This window comes from Phoca vitulina, unplaced genomic scaffold, assembly GCF_004348235.1.
Source record: "Phoca vitulina isolate PV1807 unplaced genomic scaffold, GSC_HSeal_1.0 scaffold61, whole genome shotgun sequence".
NCBI lineage: Eukaryota > Metazoa > Chordata > Mammalia > Carnivora > Phocidae > Phoca > Phoca vitulina.
The window spans coordinates 5,473,722-5,499,094 of NW_022589764.1; the positions used below are offsets into that span (position 1 = coordinate 5,473,722).

General features: G+C 45.6%; 1 protein-coding gene across 1 annotated transcript in view; it reads right to left on the minus strand.

Moving 5' to 3' along the window:
• Nucleotides 1-25,373, minus strand: part of ADAMTS17 (ADAM metallopeptidase with thrombospondin type 1 motif 17) — a 348,017-nt gene that overhangs the window by 157,502 nt on the left and 165,142 nt on the right. The window contains exons 9-10 of the mRNA XM_032391277.1: nucleotides 18,184-18,324; nucleotides 16,229-16,379 (exon numbers count right to left, since the gene is read on the minus strand). Of these exons, the coding sequence (XP_032247168.1) occupies nucleotides 16,229-16,379; nucleotides 18,184-18,324 (292 nt within the window). The remainder of the gene's footprint in view (nucleotides 1-16,228; nucleotides 16,380-18,183; nucleotides 18,325-25,373) is intronic.

Genomic DNA, 25,373 nt, shown 5'->3' on the forward strand with positions numbered 1-25,373 from the left:
ACTAAATTCTACCCCTGAAATTAATAATACACTCTATGCTAATTAAATTTAATTTACATTAAAAAAAAGTTACAGTGGAGAATCCTTCAAGATACATTAGCCAGGTGACCAAGGTTAATATCACCAGTACAACAGTCCCACTTTATCCATAGGGGATGTGTTCCAAGCCTCCCAGTGGATGCCTTAAACCATGGATAGTACTGAACCCTATATATACTGTTACTTCCTATACGTACATCCCTATGACAGAGTTTAATTTATAAATTAGACACAGTAAGAGATTAAGAACAACTACAAAACACAACAACTGTAATAAAAGTGTTGTGAATGTGGTCTCTCAAAGTATCTTATTGTATTCATCCTTCTTGTGATGATGTGAGATGAAAAAATGCCTACATAATTTGATGAAGTGACATCATCACTGCATGTCATAGGTATTGTGACCTGGGGATAGGCTACGACTGACCTGACCACACCTCAGAAGGAGGATCAACTGCTTCAGACCACAGCTGACCGTGGGTAACTGAACCCACAGAAGGCAAAACTGAGGATAAGGGGATACCCCTGTAACAAGACGTAGGGTGGTCTCCTTCCCAATCATGCATAACCTCAATTTAATCAAGAGAAAACAGCAGGTAAACCCAGATTGCAAAATAATTGACCAGTACGGCTCAGGTGACAAGGTCATGAAAGACAAAGACCAAGGAACCACCACAGATGGGAGGAGACCAAGGAGACAGGACTAACTAAATGCAAAACTGGATCCCGGTACAGAAAAAGGACATTGGCACGAAAACCAGTGACATCTGCATGTACTTTAGTGAACAGTACTGTACCGGGAAATATATCCTGGTTTTGATAATGGTTTTAGGGTTCTGTAAGGTGCTGACACAGAGGGAAGCTGGGGGGAAAGGTATATACTTTCTGTACTATTTTTGTACCTCTTCTTTAAGTCTAAAGCTACCTCACAATAAAAGGCTAAAAAATAACACAGTCTGTAGTTAAAAAAAAAGAAAAAGAAAAAGGATGGGGCAACTCTGTTTATATAGGTATTGAACAACTCTAAAACATCGTTAAGAGAAAAAAAGCAAGATACACAACAGCATGGCAGGATGCTAGTATTTGTATGAAAAAGGAAATCTACAAATGTTTATGTTTTGAATTTCACACCTTGTGCATACATTGCTTATTCAGAAAACAAACTTGATTCTGAAAAGTCACACTGATAACCAAGCATCTGTGGTGGAGATGGTCTTTACTACAATGACCTCCGTGCCCACAATGCATATTTACAAAGTATCGATCAGATAAATGTGAAAATGGCAATGTGGCTTTTCCAGAGTGAATTCTTTCTTTTCAGCCTCAATGCCACTGCCTCGTCCAAGTCTTCTTCCTCTCTCATCTGGACAAATGCAATCATTTCCTGCAGGTCTTCTTGACTGCAGTCTTCCTCACGCTCAATATATCTGCAACATCTCTTTGGAAACACAGATCTCAATTTAACCCACCCATCACTCCCTGCAGGACTCACTTAAAACCCCTATGAGATAGCCCGTCTCCTCTCCCTGCCACCTCTATGCACCCCTGTACTACGTGTACCTGACTACCCACATCCCCGCACCCCTGCACAGGCTGCTGCTTCTGCCGGGGGAGTCCATCTCTGCAGGCTGCACCACGCCACAGTGGAGAAGTAAGGTGGACAGGGAGCGGGACCTGCTACCTGCCCTCAGAGAGCTCAGTCCAGGGAAAGAACCAGAACCAAAATATATAATCTAAATAGAGAGCCACGATATCATCCCCCATATTCTTCAAGGCCAAATCCAGGAGCCCCATTTTTGGAAAGTCTTTCCTTCTTTTCTCCATTCCCACCAGGAAGAACCCATCAGGGTTCTAAGAACACTCCACCTCCAACTGGTCCTGCTGAGCGACAGTCCCATGTGTCTCACCTGCTACCCCCTTGGCTCCCCTCCATCCTGTATTCCTTAGGGTGGGGGGAAGGGAGGGGGCACTGGCTGTGTTTCATTGCCTCCTGCTCTCATTAGCTGGAAGCTAATACATGTGGAAGCACATGGTACACACCCAGACAAGCCTTGCTGAATGAGCAAATGAATAAATCAATGAATGAACAAATACATTCATGAGTGAGGCCATGCACTGCTCTGATAGCATGAGGGAAAAGCTAACATACTCTAAGCGTTTACTGAGCTCAGGCTAAGTACTTTATCAGAATTATCTCATTGCCACTCATGCCAATCTTAGGAGACAGAAACAATCACTGCTCACACTTTGCAGTGACCTAGCCAAGCTGTGGAGCTGGGACCTTTCCTGACCCTAGAACACATACTCTTATCCACTGGTTGTAATACTGCCTCTTGATGGGTCCCAATTTCCTCTTCTGCTTCCTCCCCCTACAAACTCGCATCCTTCGCATCAACCAGGCACTTGGTCCCATCACTGTCCCATATTTGCAATAGAATGGAATGCTTTGGGCCCTGTGCCTGTAATGTTCTGTTTGCAAGCATCATTGGGCAACATAATCTTGGCTCAGATGAAATGTACAGCCACTCAAGTCACATCAGGGGTGGGGGTGCACAGGCTCCCCCAGCTCCTGCTCCAACAGCAGAAGAAAGTAGGGCAATCAGCTCGAGACCAACTCCTGCATAAGAGGAATAAAGGAGGATCGCATTTATCATGTACAGGTAAAGTTTTATCCTGCCTTGGATTTTAACGTTTTTGTTAAATGGTGAAAGTATCAAGTTTTATAGGGAAAAAAAAAAGTGAAATAAGGTCAGATGGGAAAGCAAAAAAAACAACAAAATAAAAACCAAACAAACAAAAAAACCCCAAACCAACAACAACAACCAAAAACCAAAAAACCAAAAAACCAAAAAAATCCCAAAACCAAACCAAACCAAACCAAACCAAACAGCAGTGGAAAGCTACTGGTCCGGGACAAAGAACAAAGGAAATGAAACAGCTGTCTGGTTCTAGCATCTGTTGCCTCACTGGCTCCATTTAAGGTTTGGCAAAAGTCGTATCAACGGCATTTCGCAGCAGACTGCCTCCAGCAGCTGCGGGACAAATAGGCCGGTGCCAAGCTTCCCTCCCTGGCATACTGTGAAAACACAGGCAAGGTCTGAGTTCCTCAGGAGACAGCACTGTTCATGCATTCAAAGCTTTACCATTTTTCTTCAACTGGTGGTGTCCGGTGTCCGTTTTAAGTGCTGGGGAGGTTGTTTTGATTCTCTTCCTCACCGGGCACCCACTGAGTGTTTGGAGAACGGCTCTGTCTTGCAGCCATACTGAAGGCAATGGTTATGTAAAAACCCTCAGAAATGTGTTGCTGATAACGCAAGCCAAAAGGGAGATAAAATAAGAGCTGGATGAAAAAGTTACTAATCCAAATTTTCCACAAGTACTACTGCAGTTTGAAGCCTTCCCCCAGGCTGGCATGCCAGCCCCCTTTCTGGAAGGCTCCCTGAGCCCTGAGGTTGGTCACTCCTTCCATGTCCTGTAGGTCGCAGAGAGACGGTTACCCGGCTGGGGCCACCTTGGGGGAGAGAGAGAGGCTGCTGCTGGATGAAGGCAGGGCCAGGGCACCCGGGCACTCTGCTGGCAAGGGTGGGGGGGTGACGGGGGACAAGAAATGGCAGATAACACACAACTTGCAAAGTCTGGAGAGCTCTCTGAGGAAGCAGTCTACTGTAAACTTCCAAACACTTCTGGAAAATTGGGGCCATCTGCTGCCAAAGCCCAACAGTTTTGAGAGAGGCTGCAGATGCTGGGCAGGAGGCTGAGACTGAGGCAGGCAGGACAGCTTTCAACCTGGCACCCAACCCAACGTCCTACTGCGTGGCCCTGTCCGTCTGAGAGGGGCAGGGCGAGGCTCTGGTTCAGGCCAGCCGCCCACTCTGGCCAGGTACTCGGCATTAAAGGGGCAGGTCTCATTCAGATCGGCAGTTCCCAAGCCCGGCTGAGTGTGAGATCCCCCAGGAAAGCTGTCTTCTAGAGACTCAGAGGCCGAAGATCTGGAGGAGGGCATTAAAACTTCTGACATTCTCTGGAGGAGTTTCTAATGACCCACCAGGTGTAGAAGTGACCAACATCAGAGAAAAGAACCTGTAGTTCTGACCCCACAGGGATCTCTAGCCATCAAGATGCCCATGAGAATCGCTATGGGATTTGGGAAAGTTCGCAAAGAGCCTTTCCATCCCAGGGACTTGGGGGGTGTGTGATAAGAGAGAGGGACTGGATGCTGGAGAGCAATGCCTGGTGCTCCCAGCATAGCAGGAGGAACTGCAAGGACAGCACGAGGAAAGATACAGAAAAGAAGGACCAGCCAACAAGACTGTCAGCTAAACAGCGTCCCCTCTACCACTGGCTCCAGGATGAAAAACAATGGTACTAGCTAACCTTCACTGAGTGCATAGTACATGCTAAGTACTCTAACTCATTTGTTCCTTAGCCCTCATAATAACCTTACGGTGTGTAAGTAGAGCTATTTTTCCCATTTCCAGATTGGAAAACTGAGGCAGAAGAGACTGTGTAAATTGCTCAAGAGGCAGAGGCAGGACATGACCCTGGGTGCCTGACTTGGGAGGCGACCTTCTTAAGCACTGTGTCATAAGAACAGCACCTCCACGCTGTGCTGAGAGGCCAAGAGAACTAAATGCGAAGGGCAAACAATAGGTAGAAAGAAGACATAAGACCCTCAAGGGCCTATTACCATTCTAGACACTCATGCCTTCCTGAAACAATTGGCCTATAGCTTCTGTGCTCAATACTTAAAAAAAAAAACCAGCATGATAGGCACATGTCCATCCATTACAAATGCCATGACATGTAGGCACACCCTTGCTCAAGGCAGTTATAAGGCTGGTGTTCATCCCTTCCTAGCACTACTTTCCTCTCCAGAGGGGGCGGTCATGCACGGGCTTCAGGGCAATGATGGTGGAATGTGTTGCCAAGAAGGTTGTAGGGTTAAGGGTGAGTGGTCGTTACATAGCACCTTTCAACTCAGAATCTCCAGGAACCAGGGTGACGAGGGGGGACAGATAAAAATATCTTCCATGCAGGAAAGGGCTGGGGGCTTTATGAGGCTGTGTGATCATTGTCATAATGTTGTCCTAACTCTGCATTTCTTCCTTCGGTTTCCTGAAGCCATGTCACACTCTTCCTTTCAGTTGGTGATACCTGCCTGCCTTGGGCTCTCTCACCCTCTGCTTCACCCAGCAGGATATCTGAGCCCCAACAGCTTTAAAGTCTTATTAAATAGTGCCTTTGCTTTCCAGTGACTTTCCTGACAGAGACAGGAGGAACTTGTATCATAAAGAAGATGGATCGGGCTAATTGTGTCAAGTTCATTTCCCCTTTGTAATAAATATTTACCATCCAATGTTTAGAACTTTTATGTTTAGACTTTCTTGAAATGCTTTATTGAATTAAAAACATCACATTACCATTGGCTTAAAGAGGAGACAGCTATATTTGCCAATAATTGCTGCAAGAAATGCCAGCTATTGATGCCAATTTTTTTTTTGGTAGTTCATATTTCCATAGACAGCTTTGAGCCTTACAATACCAGTATTCTGCAGACAGACATGGATGTCATGGTGATGGTGTGGGGATCTCCAGGGCCCTACACATGAAAATGGACTGTATTTTAATTTTTCTGGGTTCTCTAGTATGCAAATCGTTAAGAAGGCAAGAGATCTGGTTAATATTTGAAGCTAGGCTACTCCCAAAGCAACCGTTTTTCCCAAGTTATTCACCCTATGCCTTTGAATGTGGAAATGGCTTGTAATTTGGATTGATCTTAAAATGCCTATGAATTGTGTCAAAGAACATACACAAAGTCCCAGTCAGAAGGAGGTTCCGTATTTAAAATTCCAACTAAAGAAGAGTAATAGCTCACGGCGAGCCAGCACCTCCTGCTGGGAACAGATGGCGGCCTGCCACCGCCCAGCACCGAGCACCTGGCCCTGCGCTACGAGGCACCTGGGGAGCCCATAAACACCTCTGCAGAACAATATTTGTCAATGCATAATTATACAACTCATAAGATTGCCAAGGAAACAATTAAATTTAAGTATAATCCAAAATGCAAAAATAAATACCAACTTGTAGTTTAGTGACCCATGTGTTTCTTTGTCAACACATTACTTGAGAAGATCTGGCCCTGGGTCTAATAACCACCGTAATTTTAAAGATTATATATTTGAGAGAGACAGAGAAAGAGACAAGAGAGCAAGCAGGGGGAAGAGCAGAGGGAAAGGGACAAGCAGACTCTGCGCTGAGAGGGGAGCCTGATGCGGGGCTCGATCTCACGATGCTGAGATCATGACCTGAGCAGAAATCAAGAATCAGATGCTTAATCGACTGAGCCACCCAGGGGCCCCTAAGCAATGTTAATTTTAAAGTAGTGGTGAGTGTAAATGATAACTTGAGACAGCAGCTACAACCGTCATGCAGTATGGAACTATCTGGGAGTTCTAATCCCGAGGCAGTCATGGGTGCTGCTAAGACTGCTGGGCTTATTGCCAACATCCATGATTGAAGGAAATACGGTTGACCCTTGCACAACATGGGCATAGGGATGCAAACCCCTGACACCACTGAAAGTCCACATGTGTAACTTTTGACTCCCCCAAAACCTGACTACTAGTAGCTGACTGCCGACTGGAGGCTTTACCAGTAACATAAACAGTTGATTACCCCATATTTTGTATGTTACCTATAGTATATAGTATATTCTTTATACTTTATATTTCTTTAAAAGAAAATGTTAAGAAAATATAAGAGAAAATACATTCAGGGGTGCCTGGGTGGCTCAGTTGGTTAAGCATCTGCCTTTGACTCAGGTCATTATCTTGGGGTCTGGGGATCAAGTCCTGCGTCGGGCTCCCTGCTCAGTGGGGAGTCTGCTTCTCCCTCTGCCTCTGCCTCTCCCCCCCCCCCCCCCCCCCCAGCTCATGCTCGCTCGCTCACTCTCAAATAAATAAAATCTCAAAAAAAGAAGAGAAAATACATTCATAGTACTGTACTATACTTATAAAAAAATCCCACATGTAAGTGGATTCATACAGTGCAAACCTGTGCTGTTCAAGGGTCAACTGTACTCGTTTCAGTTACAGATTGGAGAAAAATAAAGATGTAAACTTTCATTATCCTTGTTCGCCAAACCTCCAAAATCTATCCGGCAGACCCTGGTTCAGAACCCCTGCTTTTGTACAATAATAAAGACATGTCCATGAGAAACACAATTCTCTGAGATGATAGGCCTCCACCTTCTGCCAGGGATAAGCTTTTGTTCCTCATAAAAAGGCAGAAGCAAAACGAAAACTCTTCCTGCCGGTAGTCATGGTGGTTAGTATTTTTCTCAAAATATAATCTCTCCAGTTTCTTTGCTTCTTATTTTTATGGGTCTGTATTCCAGAAAATGAAAAAGAAAATGTTCAACTCCTCAGCACTGGTGTGTTTTGTGGTTTTCTTCCCTTGGCGGTGTCCAACCTCCATTACGTTTCATTATTTGTGTGTGTCTGATAGGCCAAAGTTCTAGAAATTTCTAAAACACACACACACACACACCCGCTTGCCTCACTGATGTTTAGGTATTTTTCCAACCTACCCCCATACAGCTCTGCACAGGAACACCAGCTGAGGGGCTTGCCAATGAAGTTCTCACCATCAACAAGCTTTGGGGGAGCCTGGACCTGAGAACATGGACGGTGTTTCCAACTGTTCTGCATGAATGTGGTTTGTAAAAGAAGAGGTTCCTTCAGATTCTTGGAGTTGTATTGGCTTCGTGATATTCATTCCCCTAAAATTCCTGGCTATGAGTGTTTTTCTTTCTTTTTCATGGTATCTAGAAAGTATTAACTTTTTTTTTTTTTCCTATTAAAGGGGGCCTCACGTGATTTGGAGGATTTTGCCGAGAATTCTGCACCACAGTTCCCTCTGAAATAACTGGAGACCCTTGACATGTCATGACGTCATGGGTGGGATTATTGTGAAGAACTGGACAGCTGGAGAAATGGGATGAGCACGGGGGCCACAAGGAGACCCACATCTAAACGGAATATGTCATGGGCCCCAACGTCAACTGGGCCATTGTCTTAGCAGAATGGAGTATAAATGACTAACATGAAACATGCACTTACAATCCACTTTACGTAACCTATTTCTAATATGCTTAAAGGGCCACAGGGATAAGCAATATATGCTCACATTTTGTGTCCTTTGTATGGCTTATTAGCTATAACTTTGTTGTGTTTTTTGTTGATTTACAGTTGATACTATATATATACATCTTTAACTTATCAGTCTGTCTTCCTGTGCAATTATTCTACTTCATATGTAGTATAAAAACCTTAAAATAGTATATGACCCTTTCTCCTGCTCTGGTCTTTGTGTGAATATCATGCACTTTACTCTTTTCTTTCTTTCTTTCTTTTTTTTTTTTTACTACTTTAAAAGTACTTATTTTATTTGTTCATTGCAACAAATTTGTTAGAGAGGCTTAGAATTCTACCACCAAAAGGACTTTAGAGATCATCCAACAGGCTTATTTTACAGAAGGGAAACTGAGGCAGGGAGTTCAAAATTATTCCTTCAAGACAGGCCTGAATCTGTTCTCCTGCCTTCTAGGTTAGTGCTCCATTCATTATATGATCTTACCTAGTCCTCTCCTTGAACTGGGAAATCCAAAATACATTATTTTAGGGTTCTTTTGGGGAGAACGTGAAAAAGACTCCCTATTTTTGGCAATCTGTCACAATTTGTTAGCTTCATTGGTCCATAGCAAAATTATCTAAGTTCCTTTAACTCAGCCTTACAATTTTTTTTTAAGTTAAAAAATATAAGCCACCACAATTTCCTATGGAGGTGAGTTGTCTATCGGCTACACTAATTCTGAAACTACCCACTCTCTTCCCCTGTGAGCACATTGCCCTCCCATTACTCCTCTCTCCTCCTCTTCAGAGAGGAACTGTCCATATGATGACAAAACCATAGGCTATTGGATGGCTCAGTCGTTTGAGCATCAGACTCTTGATTTCGTCAACTCAGGTCATGATCTCAGGGTCATGAGACCGAGCCCCACATTGGGCTCCAAGCTGAGTGTGAAGCCTGCTTAAGATTCTCTCTCTCATTCTCCCTCTGCTCCTCCCCACCTCGTGCTTGCATGTGTGTGCTCTCTCTCTAAAAACAAAAAAACTCCATAGGTTGAAAAGTACAAAATTACGTCAATTATTGGCTGTTTACTATGTACAAGTGACTCCCCTCAAACAAGAGGACTATCACCCTGCTCTCCAAACAGACACTGAACTGATCTACTTCAGTAATACGTGAAGATCACATCTGCATCTTCTACACAGAAGAATGAAGAATGTAATGCACTTTACTCTTACAAATGTCATAAACTCTACATTACCATACTGGTTTCCCATAGCAAAGCTATTAGTGTTTTCTACAGCTTCTCTAAAAAACATCACCATAAACTTCATGGCTTAAGAGAACACCAATTTCTCATCGTACAGTTCTGGAAGTTGGAAGTCCAAAATCAGTTGCAATGGGCTTAAATCAAGGTTTTCACAGGGCTGGTTCCCTCTGGAGGCTCTGAGGGGAAAATCTATTTCCCTGAACTTTCCAGCTCCTAGAAGCTGCCTTGCTGTCCTTGGCTGATGGCCGCCTCCTTGCATGACTCCCACCTTTTCCTCCTGCTATCATTCTGCTTCCTTCTGCTACCTATTCTGATCTCCTGCCTCCCTCTCAGTATGCACCCTTCTGATTACATCAGGCCCATCTAGAGAATCCAGGAAATCTCCCCATCTCAAGATCCTTAACTGAATAAAACCTGAGAAGTCCCTCTTGCCCTATAAGGTAAAGCTCACAGGTTCTGGGGATTAGGACCTGGACATTGACCATGACTGTATTCTTATTTTCTTCTGTAAGACAGTTGTTTAAATGGTCAATGATCTTTTAAAGACATTTGAGCATATTTAAGTATATCATATATTCACCCATGTGGTCCCTACTTCCAGGGTTCTTCATTTCTTTGTGTAGATACATATTTCCATCTACTATCATTTTCTTTCTGCCTGAAAGATTTCTTTTAATATTCCTTACAGCATGGGTTGGGCCAGCGATGAATATTTTAAGCTTTTGCATAACAGAAAAACTCCATTTCACCTTAATTTTTCAAAGAGATTTTTGCCAGGTATTGATTTCTAAGGTGACAGGCTTTTTTTTTTTCCCCCTCTCAGTACTTTAAAGATGCTGCTCTACCATCTTTCCGCTTGCATTGTTTCAAATGAGAAATACGTTTTTGTTTTTGTTTTTTTAACCTTTGTTTATGTGTTCATAACTTTTCTCCTCTGGCCCTTTTAAGATTTTCTCTTTATCATTACTTTTAAGCAACTGGATCATGAGTGTTGATCTAGATTTCTTCATGTTTCTTGTGCTTGTGGGTCATTGAGCTTCTTGGATCTGTGGGCTTATCATTTTCATCAAGCTTGGAATTTTTTTTAGCCATTTTTTCTTCGATTATTTCTGTCCTTGCTCTCTCTCATTTCCTTCTGGGGTATCGTCTGCATATATATAAGGCCACCTGAAGACCCACAGCTCACTGATGCTGTCTTCTATTTCTTATCTGTCTTTTTTCTCCTTAAGTTTCACTCTGGATAGTTTTAATCACTTCAAGTCCACTGATGATTTCTTCCGCAATCTCTCATTTCCCAGCCACAGTGTCTCCTTCATTTCAGACAGTGGAGTTTTCATTTCTAGAATTTCCTTGGGATCTGTTTTATATCGTCCAGATCTCTACTTAACATGTTCAATCTTTCTGCTATCTTCTTGAACCTGGACTATGGTTACAATTCCTGTTTTAACGCCCTTGTCTGTGTCTTTCTTGGTCAGTTTGGATTGATCGATTGATTTTTCTCCTCATTATGGATGTATTTTTCTGCTCCTTTGAAGACCTGGTAATTTATTTGATGCTAGACATTGTGAGTTTTATTTTATTGAGTGGTGAATGAATTTGTATTTCTACAAATATTTTTGAGCTTTGTTCCAGGACCTGCTTAAATCACGCAGGAAACAGCGTGATCCTTTCAGATTTTGCTTCTAAACTTTATTAGGTGGCACTAGATCAGCATTTAGGACAGGGCTAATTTTGCCATGCTACTGACACAACACTCTTCTGTGCATTTTACATGAGCTCCAGTGGTTGTTCCCTCTAATATTTTCAGATGGCCTTGGGTAGTCTCCTCACACATACATTGCTGAGTACTAAGCTGAAGATCCATGGAGATCTTGAGCACATTTCTGAGGTTCTTTCTTTATAAAGCTCTTCTGTGGCACCTCTCTCTGTGAACTCTAACTTCCTTGGCCTCTCTGTGCTCCCAGCTCTGTTTCTTCAACTCAGGAAGATTTGTTTCTTCTCAGTTCTCCCTCCCTGTGCCACAGCCTGGAGACTGTCCAGGCAGTAAGCCAGGATAATCAGAGGGCTCACCTTAGGTGCTTCACATCTCTCAAGGATCACAATTCTTTCTTGCTGGATGTCCAATGTCAAGAAAAAAATCACTATTTCATATAGGTCATCTGATTTCTTAGTTGCTTCAGGTGGAAAGGCAAATCTGGTCCCTGTTACTTCATCTTGGCCAAAGGCAGAAGTCAGAATAAGAAATTAAAGGCAACATTGGGACCATGATCATTTTATTACATGAAATCCAATTCAATCCTCAAGAGCATTAAAGAATAATAATGGTTATGAAGTTCAATTTGGCACTGGATTAAGAGACCTTTCTGATTGGTTCTGGATGTCTCTGGCTGCCAGAAGAATATAGGTGTTACATAATGCTTAATTTTTCATGGCCCTGAGAAGTTCAATACAGAGAAATGCTGATCCTACAGATGTACACGCACAGATTAGTTCTGTGCTCCAATGGATGGGAATCAGTGTTATCCAGAAAGGTAGTAATAACACACATATAAGCTCAAGTACTTGGATAACAGACTCAGTTCTCAGCACCCCATGTGTATTAACTCACCAGGAGCCTTGGATTTTACCAAATGAGGGCACTAATGCACAAAGAAGACACAAACAGAAACGGTCACTAGGAACCAGCCTGCAGTCACTCACTACCAGATCTACCGTGCTGCTTTGAGCAGTTTCTTGCCCTGGCAGGAAGCCACAGGAAAGATCTGTATGGGTCCCTGCAAGACATATGACAGAGTCTTACATGTAGGTTGGTGGAATGGATCGTGAATTTGGGTTTAGAGAGTCAATACATTATAATTATACAGGGGGTCTCTAAGAGTTTCTTCTTCAACACAGCTTGTCCACAGGGCCATTGGTGGTTGGGTAAAGTCACGTGAGCCCTTAAATTTGCTGTTAGGGTTATGGATGGATCCCAGATCAACACATACTTATTGAGCACCTACTATATGCTAGGCACTGACCAAAGTACTTAGAAAACACTGATGAGTAAAAGCAAAGATTCCTGCCCTTGAAGGGTTTATCATCTAGAGGGAGATTATCAATAGTCACAACAAACAAGTGAATTATATAGCATGCAAAAAATGTAAGTTTGTGAAAGGAGGGCTTTCCCTTAGGGAATCAGGAGACCTGGGTGCTCTAAGAGTGGGCAGGAGAGGGTTACCAGATTAACATTTTAAAGATTTTATTGATTGATTGATTGATTGAGTGTAAGCAAGGTAGGGGAAGAAGCAGAAAGAGGAGAGAGAGAGAATCTCAAGTAGGCTCCCTGCTGAGCATGGAGCCTGACACGGGGCTTGAACTCACGCCCCTGGTATCATGACCCGAGCCGAAATCAAGAGTCAGACACTTAACCAGCCAAGCCACCCAGATGCCCCTTACCAGATTAAAAATTTAAATAGCATGGTCAGGGTAGGCCTCCTTGAGAAGATTACCTCTGAAAAAACAAAACCCCAAAAAACTCAAAAAAGATGAGGCACTTAGTCACAGGGACAAGTGGGAGAAGAGTATTCTGGTAGAGGAAATGGCCATCATGAAGCAGAGAGTGTCCCTGCCAGGAGCATGCCTTGCAGGTTCAGGAAAGAGCAGGAAGGCAATTTAACTGGAACAGAGTAGGTGAAAGGGAGATGCAGAAGGAGGTGAGGACAAGGATGAAGAGGGGAAGGGGCTCATGCACTAAAAAGTCAGTGTTACAGGGAACAAGAAAGGAACAATACGACATATGTACGCCCTTCTGTTATACTGAACACCCACTGAAACACAGATCCATAAAGGTACCACATGAGTAAACTGATGATAAACCAAGCCTTAGACTCCCTTAGTTGGAGGGCTCCTGGGTGGCTCAGTCAATTGAGCATCTGACTCTTGATTTCAGCTCAGGTCATGATCTCAGGTCATGATCTCAGGGTCCTGGGATTGAGTCCCCCCCACCCATCCCCACCCCGTTGGGTTCCACACTCAGCACGGAGTCTGCTTAAGACTCTCTCTCTCTTTCAAATAAATTAATTAATCTTTAAAAAAAAAATCCCGTAGTGGGGTACTGCCTTAGTTTGGCTTTGAGTCATATGGTGTGTCCCAGGCCTAGGGCAGCACTCCTTGGTTCCCAGCTGGCCTCGTGCTTCTCCAGCAGTGCCTCTTATGCATCAGCATGACATTACCACCATCTGACTGTGTGAGTTACCGCCATCTGACTGTGAGATTCACACTGCAGGGAGCACCCTCGCCTTGCAAGCAGGAAAATTTCCGCCAGCTCCCTGATGCTGCTGGCCAGCTAGTCAGCCGTGTTAACACGTGCTCTTCCACTCCTGCTGGGTATTGGGGAAGACAAACATCCATTTTATTTTAGTACTGGTGAGCTCTCAAAGAAAAGGCAAGAGGGAAGACATCTTTTGTGGTTCCTGGTGAGCTGTGGGAATAAATGCTCGGCTTCCCTATAACTTACACAATGAGAGGATCTCACTTTATATATTTGTATCTTGGGCTTCTAGGGAGAAAAAAAAAAAGTAGCATAGCTAAGCTGATCATTACTTGTTGCCATTTCGCTGTCTTCTTCAAACAAAATGAAGGCCGCAAAGGAAAATGAAATACCAGGTCACCTCCCTCCCCTGTGGGGTCTGTCTTTAAAGGACTGTACGTAGTCTTCCTTTTCTCCCTCAGTAATAGACACACGCGGGCTCAGTCTGCAGCCCACCCCCCTGTTCCCGGCTGCTGACCTCGGCCCATTACCTAACCTCTCTTAGCCTCTGTTTTCTCATCTGTTAAATGGGGTACAAAGCCTCTGCCTCGACGGTTGCAGTCAGGGTTTCCTGTGACAGTGCATGGAAAGTCGACCCTTCCTATGCGCTCTCTCTGCCTGGGAGATCATGAGCCCCCAGTATAGGTACCTCCCCCCTCCTATCCCTCCTGGCCCAAATGGTGTGCGATTACCTGGCTCCTAAAAGGCAAAAATGGTTGCAGCTCTGAGGGGGGAAGAGGTCTCTGCCTGGCTTCCCACCCCCACCCCCCACCCCCTGCCCCACCACATCCCCCGCCCATCCCACCCCTGGTCGGGCCAGCACAGCATGGCCTACAACATCCCACCGGCTCTGAGGTTGAGCCGAGTGCCTGCTCTGTGTCCTGCCTCAGCTGGGCACTTCTCTCTTCTCCACCCAGGGCGTCTCTACTCTTCCTGAATGCTCAGGGTCCTCCCCTGGGGTTCTATCCACATGGATTTTGTGCCGTCACCACATCATCAAAGGACCCTGTGAAAGCCGCCCTTTCTGATGATTCTGTGTCATCAGGTACTTTAAAGGACCGAAGGCTGGGACAGGCGAACAGGGTGCCTCCTAGCTGCACATGGTATCTGAAGGAGAGTCTTCGCGGTCAAGGCCGATGGTGAGCACCAGACATCCCAATGGCAGACTGCCGGGGATGATCGAATGCTGGGGCTCACTGCATCTCCCCATAAAGGTGTAAGGTACAAGGCATTGGGGTGTACAGTGGGCGACGGCTCTGGAAGGGACCCTTGCTGGCACCTCTGCAAGGGGATGGGTGAAGAAGATTCACGACAGAGCTGTGAACAAATGCCCTTCGGGGAAACAGCTAGCAGGAAGTGCTAGCCTGCTTTTGAGGTGCTGCCCTTTTCTGCACCCCAAACAATGGCAGGTAGTGCTCCACCTGAGGACTCCGCCCTGATTTCCTGAACCAGCTCCCCCAGAGCCAGGGAGCACTTGAGAGGCAGCACCCCGCCTCCCGGAGTCCAGGCTGACCTGCTCTGAGGGCTGCGACCCCGGGGTCTCATTCTGGAGGCACGGTCCCCAATGTGGCTGTCTTGGAGTTGGTCTCGCCCTAGGTTCTAGCTCCGGGAACCTGTCCCACCCTCCAGGCTCCCTCCCTGGGATTCGATGCCACCCTGAGCTCCAGCACTAGCCGGCCTCCCTCAGGCCGACGGCCACTGGGTGGCTCCTGAGTCCCACAGAGCCCCACTCCAGCTAGCTCTCCTGCTTCTGGCCTTCTGCTCCAGAACGGCACAGACTCTGCCCCCCTACCTGAGCCAACTGCCGGCTAGAGGCCAGGACACAGGCTGCTCTGGCCTCCCCCCGGGCCATGGCATGGAGACGGCACTGCCCCAGGTCCCCGCGCGTCCATCTTGGCACCTCCACCCCCAGAAGGGGCCAAGCCACAGCTTGTTGTCTACAGCATGGTGAGAGAGTGTGTGCTCTGCGGGCGAGCAGACCTGAGACAGATCTTGCTCTGCTACCTACTAACCAAGCCATTTTGAAAGACTGCTTAACCTGGGAGGCTTGGTGTTACCATCTGCGCGCTGGGGAGAGCAAGCCGGGAGCCTGTGGTGAGGGCTAACGGGGCTCACACGTCCGAAGCTCTAGCAAAGGACAAAACACGCGGGCACTGCTCAGTGAATGGTAACACCTTAACGGGCTTTTTGACGCTACTATCGAATAACCACATGTATTATTTAGTAAATGTTCCCGACCTGATGCTTTCCAACGTTTAATGGTGTTTAGCCGCCTTCCATAGCTATCCGGGGTTTTCTATCAGGGGACTTGGCATCGCTTCCGAGAAGGATGGGGTGCACCTGAGCAAATGCCCGTGAGGGTGTATGTACACGCACACGTGGTAAGTGAATGTGTGCGTGCATATGTGTGTGTGTGTGTGTGTGTGGCGTACGGGTGGCTGTGTCCTCCGGCAGAAGCCAGATGCCCCCTCCGGAGCCAGTCCTCCCGGGTGGCTTACCTCCATGTTCCTGCAGAAGGTGGCGTTGGTGCCAAACAGGATCTGGCACTGCTCGTTGGCGCTGTAGTGCATGCCCGGCAGCTTGTGAGGGAGACGGAGCGCGTGCTGGCTCCTGGGGTCGGTAACCAGCAGACAGGTGCTCACTTTCGACCTGAAACAGCCAAGAGGCAAGCTGACTCGCGAGTGTCCTGCCCAGGTTTTTGTTTTGACTTGTCAGCTAAGAGCGGGTGAGAAGGACGCATCTCCAAATTACCGATGGCGGGATGACCCGGGCCCTGGGCTGCATGCATTGCGCTTTTTTTCTCTTTTTCTTCTTTTTCTACCTGACCCAATGCAGATCTTTACCACAAAGGCAATGGCAGTTTAGCAACTAGGAAAGGGCCTGAGCATCACACCCACGAGGCTAATGTACTTTTCTCAAGTTTGAGCATTCTTGGATGAGAATACTTTTGAAATAGATTCCTAGGGTATTTTCTTAGAATACGTCTTTGAGCAAAATTACTATGAATGAAGAAAAAAAGAAGTTAGGGTCATTTTGCTTTATTTCAAATAAAAACCAAGTGCTTATTTCCAACTCTGCAGATTCTCTTGGAGGGTCTGTGGTAGGCTTTGGCAGCTGACGGGTCTAGGTGTCCCATCCCTGAAAGCCGGCTGGTGGCACAGTCTGCAAAAGACATCAGGATTGCAACCAGGGTGGAAATGTTCACAAGGTGTTGAGAACAACTCTGAGAAACTGAACTGGGGGGCTGTGAGGCTGTGGCTCCTAAGGGAGGTTAAATACTTGAATGCTTTGATTTCTTAATTCCCAAAACAAGGCAGATGGCTGTGGAAAGGAAAGCCAGCCTCTCACCAAGATTCTTGAGGCGCAGAATCGCCCACGAATACATAGAGGCTGATGCTGGGCCACTTCTCCCGGGCTCAGACACACACAACACTTTAACAAAGGCAGTGGGACCAGCAATATGTACATGAGCAAATGAAAATACCCTGCCCCGTTTCACTGACCCTTCTGGGAAAAATGAAACAATGTCAAGTGGCTTACAACATTTCATTAAGGTTCTGTGATAACAAGTACTCAGGAGGAAATAGATTATACTAAAACTAACAAGTCCATTTTTAAGACATGTGTACCACTTAATTTCCCCACCCACAGGAAATGTCACGAAAGAAGACTCAGGATGAGGACAGAAGGCAGAGTGATGCCTTTGACTGTTCCGTCCGGAATTCACTGGGTGCTTTAATGTGTTACTGAACTACAAAGCTCCATAGGCAGGTAAGACTCCCTGAGTCCCTTTTGTCTCCACGGAGTGGACAGATGAATCCAGCTAAGTAAGAAAGCGATCAGGGTTTGCACATCAGATCTGTAAATTTGTCCCTAAGGTCTTGACACTAAGGGACCCTCATAGTACAGGAGCTAAGACTTTGTTTGACAAAGGTCTGAAATCAGATGGAAATCTGCGAGTGGAACGGTGAAGATGTATTCTGGAAAGAAAGTGGCAGTGAGATAAACAGAGCCCATCCCCACATGGGAGGGAGGTGAGCAGGCCCGGCTCCCCAGCAAATGTGCTCCCTATCAAGGGAAGCAGCCTGAGCATTAAGGAAATGCCCTTTTCCATAGCAGCCAAGGGATGCTGCTAAGGTGGTGTTCATTCAGGGTCAAAATACCGCAGAGTAACGCAACGGGGTTCTCTTCAAGTCACGGACACTGTGTTGATAGTCAATCAAGCAACAAAGCATTTATGAATAGCAGCTGGGTGCCCTGCATCATACCAGACATACATTTGGGAGGAAGTTTAGGCCAGAGAGGGGAGATTCTGTACCGACCGCCTCTTTAGGCCAGCTCAGAGTTCTAAGAGATTCGTTTCTCCTTCCCACACTTGGTAAGACTCCAATTGTTGTGTCTTCTGGAAGTACTTTCCATTGTAGTGATTGTACAGAATGATTAAAGGACTTACTTGAGGAAGTTTTCAAGGTCATCGCGACTGCAGGAGGACCAAGAGAGGTCACTGGGGTTCCGGCCTTTTACCCACTCTCCTGACATGATGTGGGATCTGCCGGCACAGGACGAGTGGTCATCGTCGTGATTCATCCCCAAGCTGCCCGAAGGAAAGGAAAGGGAGAGAGGGACACTTAGGCTATAGGCTTTCACCTCCAGTTCCAGGTTCCAGCATACTATGCTAACTTAAATCAAGCCTGAGAGATGACGAGTGACAGGCTGACACCCAGTCCTTGGCTACTCTCAACAGAGCAGACTGACAGCCATGAGCTTACAGAGAAACAGAGCGACGATCTCCTTACTTCATGAATGAAGACTGACAGAGCACACAGAACACCACAGCATTTGCTAAATGCATGAATAAATGAACAAATTATATTCACTGTGATTTCACAGTTCTTAAACTGTAAGTTTCTGATGATTTTACACTTGCTTTTTGACACTAAAATATGCCAATATTAAGGATCTAAGTGTTTTGTTGCCCTATGGGGAAGTCACCACGTGAAGGTCTAGTGGGGACCATCCAAGACTTTGACTTATATAATATCATGGGGGCAAATCTTCACATTAGTGAAAAATGCGGCTTTTCTATCTTTCACATCATTATACCTGGGTCCACCAAGATCATACCTGTCACCTTCCCAGCCCAGGTATACCTCATAGACACCAGAAGACCTGTCTAGACGTGTGTGGCGGACCACGCGCTATAGGCTCGATGACGATCTTAGTTTGCACATCTGTCGTCACTGGGATAACCTGGGACACGGAACATGAGAGCAGAGGGCACACATTTTGCTGACCTGTGATTTCCAGGGCAGAGACTCACTGTGCCAAAGGATGCCCATCCTCCGTCAACAAGCCCAAGGGAGACAACATGTGCTTTCCTCCATTCAAACATATTTATGAAAGGTTTCCCGAGTGCCAACTAATGGACTAGAAAGAGAACAAAGAATGGTGCCCGATATGCCATCCCTCACCTCAGATCACTGCCAGCCTGGGCAAAGAGAAGACAGAGACAGAGATAAGTCTAAAAAGAGCTTCTAAAGGCTTCTCCGGAACACTTTTGTCAGTTTCCCTCATACGCCTCTGACCATCTTCTGTCAATTCCCCCTGCTGGCTGCTTAATCCTGATGTCTCTCGACAGAAGCCTGTGTTCTTACTCTGCACGCCCTCCAGGCCCCTCCATACTCTTGCCTACGAGACACAGCCTTCACCACCATCACCATGTGGAGTTGGATTAGCTAAAACCACCCGCGTCCTTTTTGAAATACACCGGCAGGCCCTCGAGCTCCTGGGTCTCCGGGCTGGCTGGGCACTCTCTGCTCACCCACACAGCTCTACTCCCATGAGTCAAGGGTACACTTAACCGGGGCTTAATCGTATGTATTCGCAAACCGATTTATGTCACTAAGACTTGCTGTGTCAATTAACATGTGTGGTTACATGTTGTGTTAACCAAGGAAACAGGAGAACAAAAGTTGTTTTCGGGAAAACTAACTTAGCGAGTGGCTAAGAATAGACCGCTGCCAAATTGGGGATGGGCAAAACAAGTGTAAAAGATGAGGGGGAAAAAAACATAAAAATCTGCCCCAGACTGCCTCACAATGGTCTTTTATGTTCTACTCCATCTAAGAAAGAAAAAAGAAAAAACAACCTGGGATTTGAACTCCTTTCACTACAGTTGTGGCTTGCGTGAGGAAGGTGAGATGTAAGTCCAATCAGCAGACACACACCCTCAAAGGAAAAGCTTTCACCCCCACCGTGAAATTGGTGAAAAAGTTAACATTTTCACAGCTTAAGCCAAAACAGAATGTTGAAGGCACCGAAGTATAATTTCTTTACGTTTCCCCACTTGGACCAATATTTTTGGTCAGTTGGTTAAGTGACTAACTACTATCCTGTCAGAAGAAAGCACACCTGGGGTGCCACCTTCATGTTGATGGCCACGTTGTGCCGTGGTCCGGACCGCTCTACTAGACCCTGCCCTGAACAATGCCCTCCCTCTGCGTTTCCCAAAGGCTCTTCCAACTCCCCAGATTCCCTTGGGGCAGCTTTCTATCCCAGCTTCTCCACCAGTGACTGGCACAGAGCACGCACTCTGTGCAAACTTCTTGAACGAATTACCTATTTAATATGGGGGAAAGCACCACCAAATCGGAGAATCCATATCCCTTACAGGGGTGCTAAGTCTAATGCAGTGGCGGCTTGTTCAACAGAACGACGTAAGCTTTCTCTGGCTAGACTCAGTCTTGCCCTCCTGCCAAGAGACCAGGTAGCCATCCAATTCAAGTGAAATGAATAACCAAGAGACTGTCCGGGAAGTCTGACCAATAGGAATAATTTAGATATATTTCTAGTAGTTACTTCACTGAATGAGTCCTATTTTTCAGTACCATTACTCAGCTTTTCAGGTTTTCTTTTTCCTGCTTGTTATCTATCTCTACCTACAGCTATCTATAGCCATCCGTCTGTCTGTCTGTCTATCTACCTATCGTTTCTTTGTTTTGTGTTAACTTTTGAAGGAACTAACTGGTTTTTCAAGTGCATTTATACCAGAGGATGTTAAAAGTCATCTTACATCTTGATTTAGGGTTTGATTTGAGATCTTTAAATAAAACTACTGGTAGAGTTTTCAAATGGACTTTCTGAAAATGTTGATGGATTTCAGTGAACTCTGCTCAGTGTGTAGGGGTGACAGAAATAAAATGTCTTGTGAAAATGGGGCTCCATCCCATCTTCGGTGACAAGGTGTAAGCACAGTATGCGGACCAGTGAAAATGCTTTGTTGTCAACCTTGGAGAATCCAGTCCTACGGAGAACCAACCCGTGAGTCAGTTGTTCATCTGGCTTTGCACTTTTATAAGCCGGTTCCCGTCATCCCGGGCTGGGATCTCTGGAGCGGCCACCAGATGGGTTTTTTCAAACAACAAGGATGCTGTTTGGGAAACCACAATTGGGGGAGATCCAAGCCCTGGCAGAGTGGCCTCACCACATATGGAGGAATGTTTCCTTTGTGACCACTTCTAAGTTTTCTCTGGTGATCAAGTTGGTTGTAAAATGAAAGAGCCTTCTTTGCTCGCTCTGCCAGGCTCTGCTGGCCAGAGGGCCTGGTCTCTCAGGAGACAAAACTATGTTTAAAACAGTGTTTAGAAAAGCTTTCTATGCCATCCAAAGCTGTGCGCCTGCACAGTATGTTATGTGAGCGTTTCAGGACGCCGGCCTCAGAGGAGGACTTCCCCAAGGAATGTTCCAGTCAGCAAGATCAGCCAAGAGTGGGATTCTTGGATTCCTGGAGCCTGCGTCTAACACAGATCGGGCTTGATCTGGTTTAAAATGTTCAAATGCTAACTGCCTCATAAATTTACAGTTTGATGAACTAGCATTGGGCTGGGAGTCTTGATATTTGAGGTTTACATAAACTACTGTTTAGGCTATTTTTAGATTAAATTCAAGATCTCTTGACTGAGAAATGTATGTTGTTTTAGGTTTATGTCCCAGGGCATCTATTACTTCTGGCAACATTATATTGAACAAAAACAGGTAGCATTAGGCACACACGCTGATTCTAACTTTAAGTAACAGTGGGTTAAGGACACAGGCAGGCCTCCCATCACACGTGACCCAGATTTATCAAACACAATAACAAGTTAATGGCCTTGAGTTGATTTTTATCTTAAAACAAATAACACATTGCTTCTGTATTTGCTTTAGGAAATCCAATATATACCACGGAGGGAGTTCTAAGAGAATCCCTACAGTGTTCACCCCCTCCTAGCTTCACCCCAAATCCTGAAAAACCATGGAGAGGGCTGGGTGTTCTAGGCTTGGTGTATCTGCCATGTTGAAAGCTTTGGTTTTACCTGGCTCTAAGCCTACCTGTCTGTTTCCCAGAAGCTTTGGGATTCTGACATCAGGATGCAATCAGGTCCCACACCTCCCCTCAAAGTAGTCTTGCCTGGGAACCTAGGGCAAAGGCTCCGGTGACGGGCCTCTCCACTGAAGGGGTCCTCAGCCAGCCCAGGCCCTATCCTAGTAACCCTGAGGGCAGACAGACAGTCCCTTTTCAGGAAATGCTCACTGACACTATAGTAACAGGGATGGCTCAGGGTAGCTTCCAGGAAATGAGAGGCAGATTTGTATTAGTTAATATTACTTAACATGATAATAACCAACACCCCAGCTTTACACTAGGAGGAAAATTCTCGACTGTCAGTACTTCTTTGCCAAGAACCACGCTATGCCCTCGATCTTCAGCTACTCAGAAATGTCACCTACACGTGTTGAAAGTCACTAGGGGTAACAGGCTGCACTCCCTTATACAGGCTACACTGTCATCATCCCCCACAACCCCACTGAGGGGGAACCAAACAAGTAGGCAGTGATCACAACAAAATCCTCTCACCCGAGAGAAGTCTTTGTTTGTCTTTGGTTGTGCACAGGGAAATGAGCCTATCAGGCTCATGCAACCACCAGAGTAGATCTGGGGTCCCTACAGGTTCAGCTTTACCTCCTACACACGCAGGATCACCGTGGGAAGAATGATCCTAAAACGCCATGAAATTCGGAATCACCAATGGGCAAATCATGATCAATAGAGCGCTGGCGTGAAATGGGCTTTGCTGTAGCGGATTACATCAGAGTAGGTGAAGATGGAGAAGACGTGTACAGCATAAGCCGTCTCTCTTCCCTAGCCAGAGCACTGAAGGAACGAAAACACTCACGTTCTTGAATTGATACGTAAGGGATTTTGAGGTCAGGTATCTGAGTCAGGTCTGTCCTCTCCTCAGTCTTGCCTAGGACTGCATAGGTGTGCGCATGCATGTGTGTGAGTTCACTCACACGGAAGATTCACATCAAATGGGCTGTTAATTTTTCATTTAACAAAAATTCAACTAACTATGGTGAGAGAGAGGTAAAGAGAGAAAAAGAAAAGAGGAGGAGCGTGGCCCAGGTGACGGTGCCCCTCGCTCTGGTCCCTGAGCATGTACGCTTGCGTGTGCAAGAGCGTGCCCGCCCTCAGGGAGTGTGACAGAGCTGGGTAGCTGCCCTTCCCTCAGGAATCTCAGGGACGCCCTCCGTGAGCCCAGCGTCACGCTGAGGGTGATTCTGCTGTTTCACGACACCCATTTTTCATTCAACACAGGCACAAGGTACGAAGTCTTGACAGGTGACGTTAACATTTTATCCCCACAGCAGGAGGAAGATCAGGTGTGAAGGACTCGGTGTCCAGTGCCTTGATGTGGCACCTCTGAAAAGTGATTTTTAGAGGTAATGCTGGTATCATTTTCACCTTTTATTCTTGTTTCAGAATCTCGCTGTACAAAGAGTTGCCGCGTCACTGGGCTATCATTTGGCCTGAGAATTTTCACTTTTATTTCCAATTGTACCTTCATAGCCTCCAGAGGAAGCAAACACCTCCTCCATTCTTGATGAGCCCCTTTGGGTGCTGTAAAACTAAGGGAGATTTACTTAAGGTCACACACCAGGTTAGACTCCTCGCTGCCGGCCAGCCTCTTTTTTCCGAGACCATCTTTCTGGGCCAGGGAGACCAGAGCAGGCACCGAGCCGCTCAGTGATGAGGCTTCACCGCTTCCAGAACATTCCCCCACAGACTCCCCTCTGCTTGGACATGTGCACACACAGCAGCTGGCTTTAAGCCCCAGCTGGCTTCCAATTTTTTGATAGTTTTAATGAAAATATGTAAACGAAGAGATAAAATCCAAAGGGATACATGTACCTCTATGTTTATAACAGTAATATTTACAACAGCCAAGATATGAAAGTAGCCCAAGTGTCTGTTGACAGATGAATGGATAAAGAAGATGCACCATATATACAGAATGGAATATTACTTAGCCACAAAAAGAATGAAATTTTGCCACTTGCAGCAACATGGACGGAGCTGGAGAGTATTATGCTAAGCGAAATAAGTCGGAGAAAGGCAAATACCATATGATTTCACTCAGATGTGGAATTTAAGAAACAAAAGAAAAAAAGGGTAAAAAAGAGAGAGACCAACCAAGAAACAGACTCTTTAACTGTAGAGAACAAACTGATGGTTACCAGAGGGGAGGTAGGTGGGGGATGGGTGAAAAAGGTGATGGGGATTAAGGAGGGCACTTGTGATGAGCACAGGGTAATGTATGGAAGTGTTGAATCACTGTATTGCACACCTAAAATTAACATTACACTGTATATCAACTACACTAGAATTAAAATTTTTAAAAATTTAAAAAACACTATGTGGAAAAAACAATTTCTGTTTTTCTGAAAGTGGATCATTTGTGAGTAGACTCAATTCAACTCTAGTAGATTACAGATGTGTAGACATGCCAAAAACTATACATATTCAGTAAAGAGTATTAAGATTTGGATTTCTCTCAAGAATTGTCAAAATGAAAGCCTGACTGTGTGTGTGAGTGTGTGTGTATGGTTAGGATATTTGCCATCTTGTAATTCTTTTTAATTTTTTAAAAAATTTATTTGAGAGGGGCGCCTGGGTGGCTCAGATGGTTAAGCCTCTGCCTTCGGCTCGGGTCATGATCCCAAGGTCCTGGGATCGAGCCCCACGTCCGGCTCCTGGCTCAGCGGGGAGCCTGCTTCTTTCTCTGCCTCTCCCCCTACTCGTGCGCTCTCTCTCTCTCTCTCTCTCTGTATCCCTGTGTCTCGAGTGAATAAATAAAATCTTTAAAAAAAAAAAAAATTTATTTGAGAGCACGCGTACGTGAGCATGGGATGGGGGGCAGACTCCCCGCTGAGCGCGGAGTCCAACATGGGGCTCAATCCCACGACCCTGAGATCACAACCTGAGCCGAAACCAAGAGTTGGACGCTCAACTGACTGTGCCACCCAGATGCCCCTTGTAATTCTTTTTAAAAGATTCTTGAAATAAATTCTGAAAGAATCTGCCAATCAGGTGAAGTTTTTGATAATAACATACCCTAAGAAAAAAGAAAAAAAGAGAGATGATAGGAAACTCCTCTTCTCATGCAGAAGCAAGTGCTACATTTGAGAGTCCTGGCTTTGGAGTCACACTGACCGGGATGAGAATTCCAGCCCTGCCTCTTGAGAGCGCATCCCGCCTCTGCACCCCCTTCTCCTCATCTATGATTGCACAGGGATGACATTCTTTTTTTTTTTTTTTTTTTT